Source organism: Mustelus asterias, chromosome 5, assembly GCF_964213995.1.
Source record: "Mustelus asterias chromosome 5, sMusAst1.hap1.1, whole genome shotgun sequence".
Classification (NCBI taxonomy): domain Eukaryota; kingdom Metazoa; phylum Chordata; class Chondrichthyes; order Carcharhiniformes; family Triakidae; genus Mustelus; species Mustelus asterias.
Window position 1 is genome coordinate 62,072,008 of NC_135805.1, and position 20,998 is coordinate 62,093,005.

Consider the following 20,998-nt stretch of genomic DNA (forward strand, 5'->3'; position numbering starts at 1 on the left):
ACCTGATCAAAATTGTAGTCATAAAGGTCAACTTGATGGCAAGAAAGGAAAACAACTGCGGGTGGTCATTGTTGTAGAATGATTATACTTAATGGTACACAATCAGGAAAGGCCATGGTTAACACTCCTGAAAATGAAACAAAATAGTCCAATTAACAAATACTTGGGAAAACAATTGTGCAAACTTTATACCTGGATGCTGAACAATGTATTGTAAAACAGATCCAAAAGTATTTGCATAATTCAAAATTCATATGTTGCGCTTCTATGGTGCCATGTGTTTCAGGGCTTCACGCACAGCCAAAACCCAGAAGTTTTTATCTTGAGCTTTACCATAGGGTGTACTATTTAATTCCCCACAGACTGCAATCAATTAAAAATCAAGAACTTGACCTCTTATACTATTAATGCTGCTGTAAAAATCCTTAATAAAGAGTGACATATTTATTAGGTATGGTGAAAGTAGATTTTTAATGGCTTACTGATTAATGGCTTCATGATGACTGATGACAAACCTCTTTGGCCCTGAAAGACTTAATTTTATATTTGTTAAATGTCAAATCTCTCCAATGTGATAAATTAGATACTTCTTAAAGTTTGTTATATTTCCACTTAATCCAATGGATATGTCCCCATAATTTATTTTGGTCTCTGTAAAATTAAACAAGGTAAGGATAAATCAGTATGTTTCACTTCCTTGTTTGTTATCTATGAGAATGCATCAATGTGATTAGTGACTTACCCTGCTTGATGTCATTACTGTTGCTGCAAACTGGAAGAATCCCATGACTTAGTGCTTGATTCAAACAAACTCTTGGCAAAGGGAAAATCCATGCCACAGAGATCATTAGATCTTTGTGGACAGTTCTCCTTCGAAACAAGTAGGGATAAATGGCCCTATTCAGATTGGCAAGCAATAATGAGTGGAGTGCTACAGGAATCAGTGCTGGATCCTCAATTATTTATAATCTATATCAATGACTTGGATGAAGGGAGAGAATGTAAGGTAGCTAAATTTGCCAATGACACCAAGATAGATAGGAAAGTAAGTTGTCAAGAGAAGGTAGCGAGTCTGCTGAGGGATATGGACAGATTGGGTGTGAAAAAAATTGGCAGATGGAACATAATGTGGGTAAATGTAACTTGTTCACTTTGGCAGGAAGAATAGGAAAGCAGTATACATTTGAAATTGAAAAATATTGCAGAATTTGGTGATACAGAGGGATCTGGCTGTCCTGGTACATGAATCTCAAAGTTAACATTATAGGTACAACAAATGATAAGGAAGACGTATGTAATGTTGGCATTTATTGCAAGAGGAATAGAATATAAAAGTGGGGAAGTTTTACTATAGTCGTACAGGATCTTGGTGAGACCACATCTGGAGTACTGTGTACAGTTTCAGTCTCTTTATTCAAGAAAGGACATATGTGCAGTAGAAGCAGTTCAGAGAAAGTTCACTGGATTCATTCCTGAAATGAAGAGGTTGTCTTATCAGGAAAGGTTGAATAAGTTGGGCCTATGCCCATTGCACTTTAGAAGAATGAGAAATGATCTTGATGGATCATAGATGATTCTGATGGGACTTGATAGGGTCCATACCCAGAGGATGTTTCCTCTTGTGAGGGAGAATAAAACCAGGGGACGTTGTCTTAAAAGAGAGACATCTTATTTTTAAATGAAGATGAGGTGAAACTTTTTCTCCCAAAGGGTTGTTGGTGTGTGGAATTCACTTCCCCAGAAAGTTGTGGAGGCTAGACTTTTCAATTTATTTAAGGCAGAGTTGGACAGATTTTTGTTTGGCAAAGGAGTTGAGAGCCATTTGTTGGGGGGCGGGGGTGGTCATGATCTTACTGAATGGTGGAGCTGGCTCAAAAGAGCCAAATGGCCTACTTTTGTTCCTATGTTTCTTTGAGGCCACCAGAGAGCACTATCTCTCACTACTGACTGCAAAATCCAGATGTATGTGGATCTAATTCTGGCCAAAGAGGAAAAGTCTATACCTTGAAGCCGATGTAATGAAGGGTTTTAAAGTTGATTCCCCAGTAAAGGAAATAATTTGTATAATGCCATCCACTTCACAGCCAATAAAATGTGCTTAAAGTATAATTGCTATTTCATGTAAGCAATTGGGGCAACCAATTTGTATATTGGAGGGTCCGGCAGACAGCAATGACATTAATGACCAGATACACTCTCTGGTGGTATGTCATGAATAAACATTTTGCCAGGATTCTGGAAGAACTTTCCTCCTCCTTGATTAGCGTCTTATGGTCTTTTACATTTACCCATGAGAGAAAACTGGGCCTCAGTTTCTCTTTCAAAAGACTAAACATCCAACTGCAGCACTTCCTTTGAATTGCACTGCAGTGTCAACGTGGATTATATGTTAAGTGTCTGAAAAGGGGCTTAAACTCATGACCTTCTGACTCAGGCAGGGATCCTACCCTCATCTAATGCTGGAGAATGAGTTGCAGATAGAGCAGTAAAGATAAGGCACATAATGTCATATGTAATTTGTGAGTAAATTTATTCCGGATCCATTTAAATATTGACAAAAATTAAAAATAAATAAAAATCGACAAATGCAAGATATTTTGCAATTGCAGCAAGAATAGAAGATACAGTTGAGGAATGATGTTGGACCAAGTTGAGAAGAGGTTGTAAGAGATATGTAACCAACACGTTAAAAAGTCTCAAAGGTAACAGAACGTTTTATAATACCAAATCAGTGTTATATAAGTGTGAACTCAGCAGGTAGAAGTTACACTGCCTTTGTGAGGCTGTAATGTTGAGTACTGTGCCCCAGTTCCAACCCCTAAAACCGAAAGCAACCATAAATTTTGATATAAAATAGAAGAACCTCGTTCTTCAAAGGAGGTGAGTGGGACAGGACTGTAAAGTATATAAGGTGCAAATTATTTTGAAAAAGCAGCTGCAAAGCAATATTTCAACCATAGTTCAAGGATAAGGAGCGTAGGTATGAATTGGTACCTGGTCTTGCAAAAAGTGCTCAATAGGTTGAATGATCTTGTGCTTGGGGTAATAGAGGCAACAACTCTGCAACCATCTAAGTTACAGTTGGATGCTGTGATGGGCATGGAGGAAACTAGACATCTATGGAAGGATGAGTTAGTTGAATCTCCTCTACCAAATTGTCTTAAAGTATTAATGGCTGTTTTATGCTGAATTGTGTCAAGTTTGTGGCAAAACGCTTTGAACTTTAATTGCTTAATTCTAATCTACCATCAATCTGGATGGCAATATTTTATTTCAAGCTAGTATGATCTTTGAATGAGGTTTACCCTTAACAAATAAAGCTACAGAATAAAGGTTTGGCCAATAGTTGTACTAGTGCTTTCCTCGCCTGAAGGTACTGATGCTTGCTGGAGCATGGTTCCATAATCCTCAAGATGCTGTTCATTTTTGATTTGGACACTAAATGACAAGCTACTTGGAGGGGTTTTGTAGCTGAACCCAGTCCTGTCATTGTTTGTTCGCAAATGCATGTTTCAGCTTGAGCCACTGAGCAATAATTGTGAATGAGAATCCTGATATTTCTGTTTCATAATTCAGAACAGTGTATTAAATTGTAATGTCTGCACTACTACAATTGTGATCAGCTGAATGGTTTCTGTACAGGTACAAAGCATCCAAATATGCCTCCCCTATGGATATTTTTAACTAGACCTCAAAAAAAGAAAGAAACTATGGCAAAGCTGGACCTGCTGGTTTGTAAGAGACAAAACTGTAAAGATGAATTGCTCTATGAATAAAATGTTAACTGCATTCTGGCCTTACAGCTAAGAGTAAAAGCACAGTTGTGTCAATTCTATGTGGACAGCGTTCCATTATGTGACACAGACAGAATGCTTGACTGAATTGGTTTAATTGAAAAATGTATGGAACACTTGCAGTCGGTTGCTCGGTTACTTCCGTTTTCAGTTCTTATACGGAGGTGCCTCGCTACCACCCTGTACTTTTTCTATTTGTAAGGCGGCAATTGGGGTCAGTTTGTAGGGTTTTGTACTCCAAGACACACCATCAGATGACCACCAAGCAGTCCCTGCCTTCATAATGTTCAAGTGTTCTTAATTAGGGCAAGAGGTTTATTGTTGCTCAGGAATTGACATTATTACCGTCTCTGGGATGCAAGTTCTTCTGTAGAAATCTTCAGGATTCAAGGTATTAAGGATCACCTTGTCTTGTATATAGTCTGTGGCATTTTCTAGCTGTTATTACACTTTCCTGACTTGAGTGTTATCACAAATCTATTTCAGCTTGACAAATTGGAGAACTATACAAGTAATTGTGAATATTGCTCATCTCTCAGCTTTTGAATGGAAGCTTGTGGATTCAGGCCCCATTGCAGTACTTGAGCAGCTAATTTAGGTTGACACTTTATGGCAGCACGCTGAGGAAGTGCTGCTGTGTTTTGACTTTCAGATGCAGTGTTAAACCAAGACCCTGATTTCCCTCCGATGAGTAGAGAAAGTTTCATTGAGCTATTCAAAGAGCAAGACAGTCTTTCAAGTACCTTGATTAATATTTATTCTTCACCCAATAACTGCTTAACTGATCACTTCTTTCATTGCTGTTTGTATGCTGGAGGGCAAGAGGTAGGGGAGGCATTTCAATGAATCGAACAACTTAGGGGTGGGGTGAAGCAGACATTGTGTTGCAGGACGGGGGGGGGAGGGGGGGGAACGTTGAATGATTCCAGGGTCTGATCACGTAGATTTGGCTTTGTGAGCTTGGGGATTCCTCCTGCTTCTGACGCACAATGCAATACCGGCACCAATCTCATGAATTGGGCCTTTCACCCGCTTCTACTTGCCAGAATGTCAACAGTCTGAGAATCTGTAAGATGTAAGACATGGGAGCAGAAACAGGCCATTCGCCCATTGAGTCTGAGCTGCCATTCAAAGAGATCACGACTGATCTGGTGTAACCATCCTCAACTCCACTTTCCTGCCTTATCCCCATAACCCTTGATTCCTTTACAAATTAAAAATGTCTATCTCAGCTTCAAACATACTTAACGATCCAATCTCTACAGCACTTTGCTGTAAAGAATTCCACAGATTCACTACCCTCTAGAGAAGAAATTCTTCCTTATCCCTGTCTTAAACGGGTGTGTCTTACTCTAAGATTATGCCCCCTGGTCCTAGACTCTTGCACATGGGGAAACAGCCTCTTGGCATCTACTCTGTCAAGCCCCCTGAGAAACCTATATGTCTCAATAAGGTCAACCCTCATTCTTCTAAACTCTAATGAGTGTAGGCCCAACCTACTTAACCTCTGCTCATAGGAAAAGCCCTCCATACATGGGATAAACCTCGTGAACCTTCTCTGGACTGCCTCCAATGCCACTATATCTTCCCTTAGATAAGGGGCTAAACTGTTTACAGTATTCCAGGTGTGATCTAATTAGTGCCTTGTATAGTTTTAGCAAGACTTCCTTATTTTCATATCCCATTCCCTTTGAAATAAAGGCCAACATCCCATTTGCCTTCCCAATTACCTGCTGAACTTGTATGCTAGCCTTTTGTGAGTTATGCAAAAGGACCCCCAAATCCTTCTGTGTGCTGCAGTTTTCTGCAGTCTTTCTCCATTTAGATAATATCTAGCTCCTTTATTCTTCCTACCAAAGTGTATAATTTCACATTTTCCTATATTCCATCTGCTAAATTTTTGCCCACTCACTTAACCTGTCTAGATCCCTCTTTAGACATTGTGCCATCCTCGTCACTTGCATTCCCACCTATTTTTGTGTCATCCACTGGATGGCAATTGTATATTCACTTCCTTCGTCCAAGTCATTAATATATATTGTAAATAATTGTGGCCAGAGTTCTGATGCTTTTGGCACTCCACTAGTTGTAGGTTGTCATTCTGAAAATGTCCCTCTTATCCCAATCCTGTCTTCTATTAGGTAGTCAATTCTCTATCCATGCTAATATACTACCCCTAACATCATGGTCTCTTATCTTATTAAGTAGCATTTTGTGCTGTACCCCATCGAACGCATTCTGGAAATCCAAGCATACCCACCGGTTCCCCTTTGCCTGCGCTGCTCATTCCCACCTCCAAGAATTCTCATTAAATTTGTCTGGCATGATTTCCCCTTCATGAAGCCATGCTGACTCTGCTTGATTATATTATGTATTTCTAAATGCTTTGCTATTACACCAGCCATTTATCTTCCTGAAAATATTTCAGTGGAAAATGTTAAACTGAAGTGGGTGTGTTGAGCTCAGGTTCAAGAATGTTTTTTTTTAATTCTCACTCTTCTCCAAACCACTCCCCCCCCCCCCCCCCCCCCCCCGCCCCAGCCCAGCTCTCATTGGAGGTTATCCCCTATTTTTCAGCGTTTATTATTTTCATAACATAAAACATTCAATGAATGCAATAAGTACAATATGAATTTCCTCATTTGAGATTATTAGTAATTCAGTGCATTGTGATAGGTTCCTGGGTTGGAGATGAGCCAGTTCTTTGAACGAGATCCATATCTTTCGTTCCATTTCCTGAATTGAAAGCATGCTGGTAAACCTGTACTAAGGCAATTCATTCAGAAATACCAGCACCCTTTTCTACATTGCTGATATGTTCAAAGAGTAAATTGTGTTCCATTCTTTTTTTAAATTACGATTGGCTTCTATGTTAATTATAATTTGTTTTGAATCCCTTTATATGAAAATAGGCATCCAAGCAACTGAGGCTTGTTTTGTGAGTTATTAATGTTTTTTCAGTGTGTGAGCACATCTCCTGTGCAAATGTGTAAGTGGCACTGAAAGAGCCAAGGCACTGATGACAGTCTCTTGAAATTGGATTAAATATGCAATTAAAATGAAAACATCATCTTGTGTATTTTGATCTCTTCAATTCATTTGCCCTTGTATATGAAGAGCAGTTTCTAAGAACAAAAAACTTCATCAACTTTGCCATTGTCACAACTGCATGATTTTATATAATTTAATCCATACACTACTGCTTCCAAACCTAACGTGACTGAAAACACGTTTATGCTCTGCAAGTCCTGCTGTAAAGGCAATCTGGTTCCTAAAGGCAGGTCTTAGAGATGACCACTTCCAAAACTTCTGGAAATCACTCTCTCTCCATATTTCCATGTACAATATCCTGAATAATCTTCCTTTTGACCAAATTAGTAGCACATGTGTTGAACTGAAGTTCATGAAGGATGGATAAGGACTTTGTGGAAATCTAATGTATTTGCTACTTTGTGCCCTGCAGGTTGTTGGGAGAGGAGCTTTTGGAGTTGTGTGCAAAGCAAAATGGCGTGGAAAAGATGTAGCTATAAAGCAAATTGAGAGTGAATCAGAGAGGAAAGCATTCATCGTAGAGGTAATTCCACTTTGTATGCCTTCTTTTCATCTTCAAGATTGAGGATTAAAATCTAGGATTTGATCTGGGTGTTTGTATTAGAGGGGGAATAGATCTAAAAGTAGCAAAAGATGAATGTTGGCTCTTCCAGGCACATCTTTAAAACATAGCTGAGGAATTTACAGTTCTTCATTAATTACATGGACTTACCTGGTTAAGGAATTGGTTTCTTACTGCTATTTTCTCTCATGTTTCTCAAGAGCACTTCATCACATGAAAGAATTAAAAGAGCAGTTTTAGCCATATCATGAAGTAGAGGCCAAACATTTCCCTGAAAACCATCCTTGAATTCTGCTCCCAAACACTTGGATATTTGGAGCCATGTTAGCAAAGAGCTGGTAGCAGGTTGCCTTCAACTCCTTTTACCTGGATGGTGATGTGTGATACATTTAAAAGCCTTGATCTTTTTTGAGGGGGAGGGGGTGTTGCTGGGATGGAAATGGTATCATACAAAGAACAAAGAAAAGTACAGCACAGGAACAGGCCCTTCAGCCTTCCAAGCCTGTGCTGATCATGATGCCCTAACTAAACTAAAAAACATCCTCTGCCCTTACTCGGTCCCTCTATTCCCTCCCTATTCATGCACCCATCCCGATGCCTCTTAAATGTTGCTAATGTGCCCGCTTCCACCACCTCCTCTGGTAGCGCGTTCCAGGCACCCACCACTCTCTGCATGAAAAACTTTCCCCGCACATCTCCCTTAAACTTTACCCCTCTCACCTTGAACCTGTGCCCCCTGGTAATTGACACTTCTAATCTTGAAAAAAGCCTCTGACTATCTACTCTGTCTCTGCCTCTCATAATTTTGTGGCTCTCTGTCAGGCCTCCCCTCAGCCTCCGTCTTTCCAGTGAAAACAATCATAGTTTATTCAACCTCTCCTCCTAGCCAACACCCTCAAGACCAGGCAACATCCTGGTGAATCTTCTGTGCACTCTCCCCAAAGCTTCCATGTCCTTCTGGTAGTGTGGTGACCAGAACTGCACACAATACTCCAAATGTTGCCTAACCAAGGTTTTATATAGCTGCAGCGTGGTTTCCCAATTCTTGTACTGAATGCCCTTGCTGATGAAGGCAAGCATGCCATATGCTTTATTAATCACCTTGGCCACCTGTGTTGCCACTTTTAGTGAATGTGGACCTGCACGCCCAGATCCCTCTATGTTAATGTTTCTAAGGGTTCTGCCATTTACAGTATAATTCACACCTAAATTTGATCCTCCAAAATGCATCACCTCGCATTTGTCCAGATTAAACTCCATCTGCCATTTATGTGCCCAAGCCTCCAATCTATCTATATCCCGTTGTATCCTCTGACAATCCCTGGCACTATCAGCAACTCTACAAATCTTCATGTCATTTGCAAATTTACCAATTAGACCTCCCACATTTTCCTCCAGATCATTTATATACACTACAAACAATAGAGGTCCCAGCACTGATCCCTGCGGAACACCACCAGCTGTAAACCTCCATTCTGAAAACCACCCTTTCACTGCTACTCTGTCTCCTATAACCAAGATGTGGAGATGCCGGCGTTGGACTGGGGTAAGCACAATAAGAAGTCTCACAACACCAGGTTAAAGGTTTATTTGGTAGCACAAGCTTTTGGAGCGCTACCCTTTCATCGGGTGAGTGGGAGTTCTCCCACTCTCCGAGTGAAAACTCCCACTCTCCTGATGAAGGGGTGGTGCTCTGAAAGCTTGTGACTTGTGCTACCAAATAAACCTGTTGGACTTTAACCTAGTGTTGTGAGACTACTTATTGTCCTATAACCAAGCCAGTTCTGTATCCATCTAGCCAGCCCACCCCAAATCCCATGTGATTTTAATTATTGTACCACTTTGCCATGTGGGACCTTGTCAAATGCCTTACAGAAGTCCATGTAAACTATATCCTCAGCCCTTCCCTCATCAATTATCTTTGTCACCTCTTCAAAAAAAAATCAATCATGTTGGTAGGATATAACTTCCCCGTACAAAACTATGCTGCCTGTCACTAACTAATCCATTTTCTTCCAAATGTGCCTGTATCCTGTCCCTCAGTATCTTCCCCAAAAGCTTCCCCACCACTGATGTCAGGCTCACTGGCCGATAATTTGCTGGATTACCCCTGCTTCCTTTCTTAAACAAGGGAAAAACATTGGCTATCCTCCAGTCCTCTGGAACCTTGTCTGTGGTCAAAGAGAATGTGAAGATATCTGTTAAGGGCGCAGCTATTTCTTCCCTTGCCTCCTGCATCTGGCCCCGGGGACTTATCTACCTTAATGCAATTTAGGATATTCAACACTACCTCCTTCGATTATATTGACATTCTCTAGAGCATTCACGCACTTATCCCTGACCTCAACATCCGTCATGTCCTTCTCCTTGTTGAATACCGATGCAAAGTACTCATTAAGGATCTCACCCACTTGCTGTGGCTCCATGCATAACTTCCCTCCATTGTCCTTGAGTGGGCCTACTCTTTCTCTTGCTATCCTCTTGCTCCTAATAGATGCATAAAAAGCCTTGGGATTCTCCTTGACCCTGTTTGCTCAAGACTTTTCATGGCCCCTTTTAGCCCTCCTAATTCTACTTTAAGCTCCTTCCTACCATGCAAAAGATCTCTCGATAGAAACCCTTGAATTCAAAATATTTTTGAGATTTTTTTTAATTGACATGTTTTTAAACTATATTATTTGTTATATTATATATCAACATCTTATGAGCACTGATTTTTGAAATAAATAAGAGGTGTTTCCGGTAAGGAAAATTGTAAGACTAAAATTCCAGTTGCATATTAAACAATTGAACCATCCTGTGTTTCCCACAGCACAAATTATAGAATGCGGGCTACAATATGCAGCTGTGTACTCAATGCATTTAAAATGAATGCACTTAACACCTGCTAAAATAGCTGTGAAGAATTTCAGAACACAGTAAGCATTCATACACTTATTTACGAGGTGTAATTTAATGGCCAAAATTTTTTATTGCTTATATCCGGCGAATGTATGTTTATAAAATAACATTTAAGTGCATATGCTGCATTTTCAGCTTTTTCCTCTACCTTTTCTGGAATTTTGTATCATCAGCAGGTGTCATATCCTATCTAGCAAAACTGATCTGATAATCTGTCTTTAATCTTCCCAGTGTTTAAATCAATGAAATTGCAACCTAACTACCTATCCGACAGCAACTGACAAAATTCAAATGGGTGAAAGTCAAAAGCCCTGATTAGACCACTCCAGTTTTGGGCACCACACTTCAGGAAGGAAATATTGGCCTTGGAGGGAGTGCAATGTAGGTTTATTGAAATGATTACTGGACTCCAAGGGTCAACGTACAAGGAAAGATTGAACAAACTACAGCTTGTATTTAGATAACACTTTTACCTGCCTGATATCTGAATAAATTTACTTTGTCCTAGGAACTGGATAGAGAATCTTTGTCACTGCACTCCAGTTTTCTAGATTGAAAAGAGATAAGAGGAGATAAGCCAGCTGCTGACAGTTGTAAGCAGAGAATGGCATGGCCACAGTTAGCCTTATCCCAGAGATCTGAGCTTGTCTTTCAGTGAGTCTTCCTTGAAACTTGGATAAATATTTTTCTTGGGAGAGTCTGAGGACCTGCTGATAGGGAATTCTGGACAAAAGGTTAGGTGGGATGTGAAAGTTCTGATTTGTACGTGGAGATTTCTTTTATTTCAAATAATTAGGAAAGGTAAATTGGAGGTAAGTAATTAGCAATGCCACAGTTTATCCTATTAGCCTAAAGTTCACTTTACATCTGAGTGGAATTTCATTAAAATTTAACTTTAGCTGAAGTTTAGTTGTGCAAGGATTTCTGTTATCAAGGCAAGGAGATTAAGTTTTATGTACTTCCGTATAGAATTCTAGCTGGTGTAATATTTTAATCCACGTTAATTTTCCATTAGTATGTTTTCTAAACATCTAACATTTATTTCTATGCTATGGAGCAAATTTATAATTTTGTGAAATGCACAAAATTCAAGTAGTATTACAAATATAAATGTAGTGGAAACATTATTTGCCTTCCTGACTATCTTACAGGCACAATACATGCCTCACTGCAGTGCACTTAATCCAATCTCTTCCTCTCTAGCTAAATTGATCTTAAAGACCAAGGAAGATTAAATTCAGCTTCATTTCATCTGTATTGTAATTGTCTTTATTCCCATGCCTGGGGTATTGCTGTACCAACTGAGTAACACTCCATTTGGGGATTTCTGATTACCTGTTCATTTCCTTTCTCCACCTTCTCCACCTATTCTCCCACTGCAGCAGCCACTGTGGAAGTTCTTTGCATAGATTTATGCCTCATTTTAATTGTATTTTCATGACTTTTCTTTCTCTTCTGTTACAGCTTCGGCAGTTGTCACGTGTAACGCACCCCAATATTGTGAAATTGTATGGAGCCTGTCTAAATCCAGTATGTAATTCAAATCCTACTTATCGTTTTGGATTGTGTAACTTAATTGTGCACTATTATTGTTTGAGTAAATTATAGTTCTTGAACGTTTTACTTCCCAGATATGATTTTTATATCTCATAAAGAGGACTCATCTAATTATAAGTGAGCTAAAATCAATGTCAGACCTTAAGCTGTAAATCTCTTCCTCGATACCTCTGTTGTGATATCTCTTCCCACCTTCAAGAGCTTTCTCTGAACATCTTGACTGAAACCACTACCGAACTCCCCTGTTACGCTCGGATCTTCATGGAGGGCAAAGGCAGCTCCTGACTTTTTCCCATTAACAACCATTTATACTGCACTCTTTTGAATTTGCACTCCACTAATACAGAAAACAAAATTCCAAAACACTTTACAGGGGTCTAAAAGATAGATTCTAAGGAGGGCTTAAAGGTGGATTGAGAGCTGGAGTTAGAGATGTTAACGGAGAGGATTGCAGACCATTCAGCCTCGATGGCTGAAGACACAGTCACCATTGTTGAAGGTGGACAAAAGAGTTAGAGGAACAAAAAAAATGGATTATGTTGTAAAACAGCTTCAAGTTGAAAAGGGGCTGGAACCAGTAACATAATAGCAGTTTTTTTGCATAGCCTGACAATGGTGGTCTTAATCAACCTATTGTTGAAATCAAATAATTTGCAGCCTAATTATAATTGGATGCCTGACAGCAAAGTCATGCTTCAGCTCACAAAACCCTGGGTAGACCACTTCAGTTTTGGGCACTGCACCATAGGAAGGATATATTGGCTTTGGAAGGAGTGTAGTGTAGGTTTACCAGAATGAAACCTAGACTCCAAGGGTTAATTTGCAAGGAATGATTACACAAACTGCAACAACAACTTATATTTATATAGCACTGTTAATGTAATGAAATGTCCCAAGGCATTTTTCACAGGAGCATTATTAAACAAGTACAAGACCAAGCCACATAAGAATTAGGTCAAATGACTAAAAGCTTGTCAAAGAGATTGGTTTTCAGAAATATCTTGAAGGAAGAGAGTGAAGTAGAGAGACGGAGATGTTTAGTAAGGGTGTTCCAGAGCTTCAGGCCTAGGCAACTGAAGATGTGGCCAGCGATGGTAAAGAGGCTAAAATTCAGGGTCCACAGAAAGCCAGAATTAGTAGAGCACTGATATCTTGCGGGGTCTTGGAGCAGGAGGAAAGTACACAGATCGGGAGAGGCAAGGCCCTGGAAAATCAACATGTTGCATGCCCAGTGTAGGTCAACCAGCACTGGGGCGATAGGGGAATGGGAGTTTCTCGGAGTTGAGGCATGGGCCTCAGGTTTATGGAGGGTAGGATATGGAAGATCAGACAGAACTATGTTGGGATAGTCAAGTAAATCAGGTTGTATTCCCTGGCATTTAGAAGGTTAAGGGGTGATTTGATTGAGGTTTTAAGATATTAAGGGAAACCAAAATGGTTGATGGGGATAAACTATTTCTACTACCGGGGCAGTGCTGATGGGGATGCTGTCTGGGCAACTGCATGGGGAGAGTTGCATCCCCTTATTGATTGGGGGTAGGGTTCCCTTTGTGCATTTCGTGGGGAGAATCGTGTGTGTGTGTGTGCGTGTGCGTGTGCGTGTGCGCGTGCGCGAGAGCGAGAGCGTGTGTGTGTGCACATGGTGCAGGAGGAGGGGATCCCCTTGCTTGTAAGGTGTGAGAGGAGGAGATACCCCATGTTGGCGAGGGGGTGTGGTCTTTGTAAAAAGACCGTCCCATTCTCTGGATTCCTGTCTGCCGGCTTTTTCTGGCCCACCCTGCCACCAACCTCCAGATTTTTTCTGCACAAAATGCTGGATTATCTGGAAAGAAAAGCCGGCTAACTCTGTGATATTTTCTTCCAGGTCTGCCTTGTTATGGAATATGCAGAAGGAGGCTCCCTTTACAATGGTAAGTTGAAATCCCAGTTACATTATCTTAATAAGAAAGTAACACTTGCATGCCTATTTTTTATACTTACAGACCAGTAGGCTCCAGGTTTGATCCATCGGTTGTGCTGTGTTTGGTGTTTCAACTGAAGCAGCAACAGGAATGTTCCAACTGGCCATTGCACTCGTAGGAGACAAGGAAAGTGCCAGGTTTTCTTGAGAGTCTCCAACATTGTGTGTGTTAGATGAGAATCAGATGAGATTTGGCAGTGATGCTGTTCACAGTTATCAATTTGTTAAAACTCTTCAACGCTTACAAATCACAGAATCCCTACAGTTCAGAAACGAGCCATTAGACTCACCCCTGCCCTATCCCTATAACCCTGTGCATTTAGCATGACCAATCCACCTAACATGCATATCTTTGGACTGTGGGAGGAAACCGGAGCACCTGGAAAAAACCCACGCAGACACTGGGAAAACATGCAACCTCCACACAAACAGTCACCCAAAGCCGGAATCGAACCCTGGCACTGAGACAGTAGTGCTAACCACTGTGCCAATGTGCTGCTACTGATGGCTACTTGAGTGAGGTACTGCCAGGCACCTGTTACCCAAGAACTGTGCCCCAGCAAGAGTATTGATGTGAAACAGTCCATGTCATGTACCTGGGTGACAATGCAAAGTGGACAGATCTCTCAGCATCTGCAATGAAAAATATGTGAAGAAATCAGTTGGAACTTCAAACTGTTTAATTTCACAGATCTTGTATAGTCTTGCCAGTAATGGACTGCACCATGTCACTTTAATCCCCTGGAAAGTTCTGCATAAATATTTCCTACTTCCCAAAGGTTTTGAGACAAAACTTCAGTCTTTATTTATCTCGCTTGTTCAAATCTGCCCTGTATGTAATATTCTCTCCCAGCAGCACAGGAGGCACAAACTGATGTGGAACATTTGATTGTCCTGAGTAATGACTATTACGGGAGCGCTCTCCTCTAGTTGCAGCCAGATATTTCTGCAGTTCTTTTTGAAGATGTTAACAATCCCATTTCAGTTGTTTTTTGTTGTAGTCTGTTCTACATATCTACTACTCTGGAGCAAAGAAGGTTTTTATTTTCCAATCTGTAGTAATTTTTACGTTATATTCTTCAGTTTTGTGCTTACCAGTAAACTATTTGACTTCGATAGACCCATAATTATTCATCCTCTGAGTGTCTTTATTTAGGATTATCCTTGAATAAGATGGTCTTAGGGCTTTTGGGCTGTGGCTTCAGGTTGCAACTCGTACTGAATTTAGGAATTCAAGACAGATTGTGTATTCTGTTGGGCTATTAAAATTGTCCTTCAAAATGAAGTGTTTCATTGAATTAGTTTGATGTTGGCATAACTTCAAGTTGGGTCTCTTACCTGCATTGTGTTGCAACTTTATTGGGACATCCCTATAATTTAGGAGTTAAACAGGCTCTCAGCTGTGTCTGGTCTTTGGTGTTGCATTTACTAAAGTAGTTAATTACTTCACTCTGGCTACCATCAATTATCTACTTTTCTATCTTACCCTTAAAAATGGTAAAACTCTTGCTAGTCCATCAAACCTATCTCATACCAGCTGTAACAACTGAGAATCAAACTTCTGCTTGCACAAACGCACACCAACAGCCAATTTCTTGGGCGAGGCATTAAAGCAGACTTTTGAAAACACTGGGCAATTTAGAGTGAAAAAGAAAATCTGGGAAATTGCTCAGCAATCTCTCAAGATAATTAAAATAAATTCCCGGAAACCACAATGAAACACGAGACACATTAACTAATGGTCCAACTATATTATGATCCCTGATGCGAGCCACCATCAGGAATTTTCTCTAATTGTTTTGGTTGTCGTCCTTGATTGACTTCCTGAGGATTAACTTTCTTCATTTGTCCTGATCCTTTATCTTTTAAGCAGTTATCTTGGTTTAACTAAAATCAAAGCAAATTACTGCAGATGCTGGAATCGGAAACAAAAACAGATAATGATGAAAAATCTCAGTAGGTCTTACAGCATCGATGGAGAGAAAACAGAGCTAACATGAACCCTTTCAGCCCTCCGTGCCTGTGCCAATTCTTTGCAAGGGCTATCCAAGTAGTCCTACTGGCCTGCTCTTTTCCCATGGCCCTGCAAAATTCTCCTTTTGAAGTATCTGTCCAGTTCTTTTCTGAAAATTACTGTTGCATCTGTTTCCATCACCCCTTCAGAGAGTCCATTCCAGATCATCAAAACTCCTGGGGGAAGAAAATCTCCCTTCTGGTTCTTTTACCAATTATCTTAAATCGGTGTACTTTAATTACCAGCCCTCCTGTCAGTGAAAACAGTTTCTCCCCCAAGTAGCCTTTAAAAGTGACAGCCTCAGTCACTGTCTGTGTGCAGTTTGCACTTTCTCCCCGTGTCTGCATGGGTTTCCGCCGGGTGCTCCGGTTTCACCCCACAGTCCAAAGACATGCAGGTTAGGTGGTTTGGCCACGCTAAATTAACCCTAGTGTCAGGGGGATTAGCAGGGTAAATGTGTGGGGTTATGGGAAGAGGGCCTGGGTGGGATTGTGATTGGTACATACTTGATGGGCCGAATGGCCTCCTTCAGTACTGTAAGAATTCGATGAAAACCCTCTAATATTGAACATATCACTTAAACCTTTCCTACTCTTGATGAGAACAATCCCAACTTCTCTAATCTCTTCACGTAGCTGGACTTCCTTTTCTCCAAAATTGTTCTAATAATTCTCCTCTGCACCCTCTCTAAAGCCATGACATCCTTCCTAAAGTCTGGTGCTCAGAAATTCTCAGTAAATAACTCTTTTTCAGAAATGAGCATAGCACTTTAGTTGAGGCCTAACCTGAGATATGATGTGGAGATTCCGGCATTGGACTGGGGGTGTCTCTCAACACCAGGTTAAAATCTAACATCTTTAATTGCAATCACGAACTTTCGGAGCACTGTGCCTTCATCAGGTGAGTTCAACATCCCTCCACTCACCTGATGAAGGAGCAGTGCTCCGAAAGCTCATGATTCCAAATAAACCTGTTGGACTTTAACCTGGTGTTGTGAGACTTCTTACTGTAACCTGAGATATATAAAGGTTTAGCATAACTTGCTTGTATTTGTACTCTATATGCCTTTTACTGAACCATTGATTTGTTTTCCTTAAAATTAAAAGCGTAAAGGAAAGTGGTTGATGCCGCAATCTAGATTCAATGTCCGAGGCATATCTTTGGGAAATGGGAATGATTTATTTCAACAATAAGAGGAAAAATGTTGGCCTGTGATTTCCCAAAATGTGTGCTGCAAGAAATGCTGAATTGTGCCATCACCCCTAAAGTTCCTTTCAATTTCTGTGATATATTTTGTAGTGTAGATTTGGATAGCAATTACTTGGTGCGCCTTAAGTTAGATGTTTAAAAAGCAGAATGGCTGCATCATCATACTGTATTATCAGTTCTGGATACAGCCACTAGGTGGACCAAATGAAAGAGAAATGCCTCTGTATGTCGAGCTGTTCTCAATAGAGGTGACTTTTCACTTTTCAAAAGAGAGCCTTGGCTGCAGTGTGTGTTTGCTCTAACCTTATAACCAAGGTAGAAGAAATGATAGCTTACTGAGTATATATAGTTCAGCATCCCTGAAAATACTTTTCAAACAATATTTTTTCTTGGGTTTTGCTAATTGTGCTTCATGCTCAACTGTCTTTAGAATGCTCTTCGAAGTCCCAAAAGTTGCTTTTCAAAGTGTAACATGTTTTTATTTTTGAATTAACCACTGCCAGTTAGCAATATCAATTCTAATTAAACAATGATTGCACTATTATAATTTATTAATCAATTCTTAATTAGTTTTGCATAACAGTCAAGCTATCCTGTGTAAATAACTCAGCAAGTTTGTGATGGGGAAGAAACCAGTTAGTTACCGGTGCAGTTTTTGGCTATGGTGCTAACTGCTCTGTTTTTGCCATAATTTAAAACCAAGAAAGAGGCAGCAAAACTCTACCTTTCAGGTTTCAGTTTGGTGAAAATAATTACACTTCCCGTGTTTGCTAATAGGCTGTTAAATGTCATAGAATGGTGTATCATTGTCCCCCTTCCCTCCCCTTTTTCCCATTGTCCTTTCAAGTATTTATCCAACTCTTGCACCAACTTTTTCAGGCAGTGCATTCCAGACCACAACATAATGCTTCTACAAGTTGCCTTTAGTTCTTTTGCCAACCACCGTAAATCTGCATCCTCTAGTTACCAACCCGTCTGCCCCTCGAAACAGTTTTGCTTTATTTACTCCCTCAAAATCATTCATTATTTTGAAAACATCAATCCAATCTCCTCTTTACCTTCTCTTGTTCTATTTGTCACACTCTTCACTCTGAATCAAATGTCAATTGGTTCCAGGACTTGGGAACACAAAATCAAGGCTAACACTCCAATGTAGTAGTGAGGAGTGCTGCACTCAGGTGCTGTCTTTTAAATTACATGCTAAACCATGGTCCCATCTGCCCCCTCAAGTAGATATAAGAGATCCTATGGCACTATTACAAATAACAAGAGTTATTCCCATGCCCTATCACTATTTATCTTTCAATCCAACATCACAAACGCAGATTATCCGGTCATTATCATATTGTGGGAGCTTGCAGTGTGCTGGTATCTCCTACATTACAACAGTGGTTTTTTTCTCCCACCTTCTTCCATGTTTTTCTTTTCCATCTTCTACTGTCGGGAAAAGGATACAAAAGCCTGAAGAGACATACTGACTGACTCAAGAATAGCTTCTTCCCTGCTGCCACCAGACTTTTGAATGGACCTATCTCGTATTAAGTTGATCTTTCTCTACACCCTAGCTATGACTGTAACTCTACATTCTGCACCCTCTCCTTTCCTTCTCTATGTATGGTATGCTTTGTATAGTGCGCAAGAAACAATACTTTTCACTGCATACTAATACATGTGGCAATAATAAATCAAATCAGTGATTAAATTTCAAAGGTCTTCATTGACTGTAAAGAGCTTTGAGACACCCCTGTGGTCTTGAGGTGCTATGTAAATGCAAGTCTCTTTCTCAGATTCTTCATTGTCTCCTCATAGCTGAAGTCTCTCTTAGTTGGTGTCATTCTAGTGAATTTCTTCTGCACTCTCCCCAAAATTAGAATTAGACACACGACTCCAGCTGAGGCCTAACCAGTGTTTTATGAAGGTTTAGCACAATGTCTATGCTTTTGTACTATATGCCTCTATTTATAAAGGGTCCTATTGCTTTTTTAACAGTCTTCTCCAGCTAATAGTTCTGAAAGATGGTCAGCCTTGCATATTAACATTTTTTTCCTCACAGATGCTGCTGGAACTGCTGTGTATTTCCAGCACTTTTTGTTCCAGATTTGATGAATCAGCTGTATTTTGCTTTTGGATCAGTGCTTGCTTCACTTCCACTACTCTTTCAGAAATACCCACCTTGAAGGTCTGCTGTTTGCTCTGGTGGGGTTTCCATTTGTCTCTTTTACCTTGTTCACCTTCATTGCTTTCAGAGCCACATTTCCTTTCTCAACAACTGTCTCCGGCTCCGATAATTGTGATGAAAGGTCATCAACCTGAAACATTTCATAGATTGTTGCCTGACCTGCTGAGTGTTTCCAGCATTTACTGTTTTTATTATCAATTAAGTGATACTTTGGTACATCTTTTGAAAATCTATGTACATAGCAACAACATGTACATGACATCATCAATCCTTTCCATTGTTTCATCGAAGAACTTAATGAAGTTCATCAAACAAAAATTGCGTCTTACAAATCTGTGTTGACTTGACTTTGATTTAATAGCCTGCAATTTTCCAAATGCCAATTAATTTTGTCCCACATTATTGATTAAGTTACCTTACCGCTGACATTGGGCTAGCTGGTGGCAGGGATGTAACATTTGCAATTCTCTTGTCCTCTGATATGTCGTCGTATTCAAGGAAGATTGGCAGATTTGTGATCATAGCTCTGTATATCCATCCTTGGACCTCAGAAATCAAAGATGCATCCCATTTGGATGGGGTGACTTTTCTACTTTGAGGCAGCCAACCACCTACATTAATCTACATTAAAGCCCTACCTTTTGTGACTTCCTTGTTCCCACATTCGTTTACCCACGCTAAAGCCATTGTACACTGTATCACCTGTGGTATGAGCAATTGTTCACTTATCCCCATTTTCTTTCCTTTCTCTTTTTCCCCTGAGGGAAACCATGACAGAGCAGAAACCTCAACATATATTAACAGGGAGATAACATCAAAGCCTCTGGAAGTGAATTCCTTCCATTAGTCCTGGTGGTAGTCTAAGTCTCTTTATTCAAGCACTTTTCCAACAGGGTAAAAAGCGGTGCCTGGAATGGTTGCAGCAGAGGTGCAGCCCGAAGGGGGAGATTAAACTTGAAATGTCCGAATCTGTCGGTCCAGATATGTGATAATAGCTCTGTTCAATTTTGAAATATTCACTACTTTTGTCTGCCAGTTTTGAGGTGATACATTTTTTTCTTAAATGGGGACTGTCTCTTTTTACAATTTTCAGCACATGTCCTGTATTGTTCAGAGGCTCCCCCATCTGTCATATACAGGTACTGCAATTTACAGTACAGTAACTGCACAAATCAATGCTGTCCTTGCATTGCTGGATCTAATTGCCACCCATTGAAAAACATGTTCCTCATTTGCGATTTCACTATTTACACAGTTTTACGAGAACACAACTCATCTGAACGGTGGGATTTTGCTGTAAGTTCTATCTCTCAAGTTTCCAAAAACATAGGAAGTATCTTTGCCCATTTACAGTCATATGTGGACAACATTCAGGCAACAGTTTTGCCATTTAAGTGCCAGGCAATGAACATCCCCAAAAAGAGACTAACACCGCCCTTGACATTCAATGGCATTCTCATCATTGAATCACTCACCAGCAGCACTCCCCACAATCTCTACTGGCTAAAAGAACAAGGGCAACAAGTGCATGGGAACACCCAATTGCAAGTTCCCCTTCAAATTGCACAACATTCTGAATGCCTTGCCTTCACTGTACCTTGGTCAAAATCCTGCTAATCCTACCTTACAGTGCTGTAGGTGTACCTGTGGCACACAGAAGGCAGCTCCTTCAAGAGAAATTAGGGATTGGTATTAAAATTACCAGCTAAGGTCACAGCCCATGGATGAATAAAATAATCTAATTTTATTCTAACCTGTGTCATGCCTTCTG

General features: G+C 40.2%; 1 protein-coding gene across 2 annotated transcripts in view; it reads left to right on the forward strand.

The window, feature by feature from the left end:
• The window catches only part of map3k7 (mitogen-activated protein kinase kinase kinase 7), a 115,848-nt gene that overhangs the window by 20,596 nt on the left and 74,254 nt on the right, over nt 1–20,998 (forward strand). For both annotated transcript variants that reach the window (XM_078212664.1, XM_078212665.1), the window contains exons 2-4: nt 7,258–7,368; nt 11,773–11,838; nt 13,730–13,775. In XM_078212664.1, the coding sequence (XP_078068790.1) occupies nt 7,258–7,368; nt 11,773–11,838; nt 13,730–13,775 (223 nt within the window). The remainder of the gene's footprint in view (nt 1–7,257; nt 7,369–11,772; nt 11,839–13,729; nt 13,776–20,998) is intronic.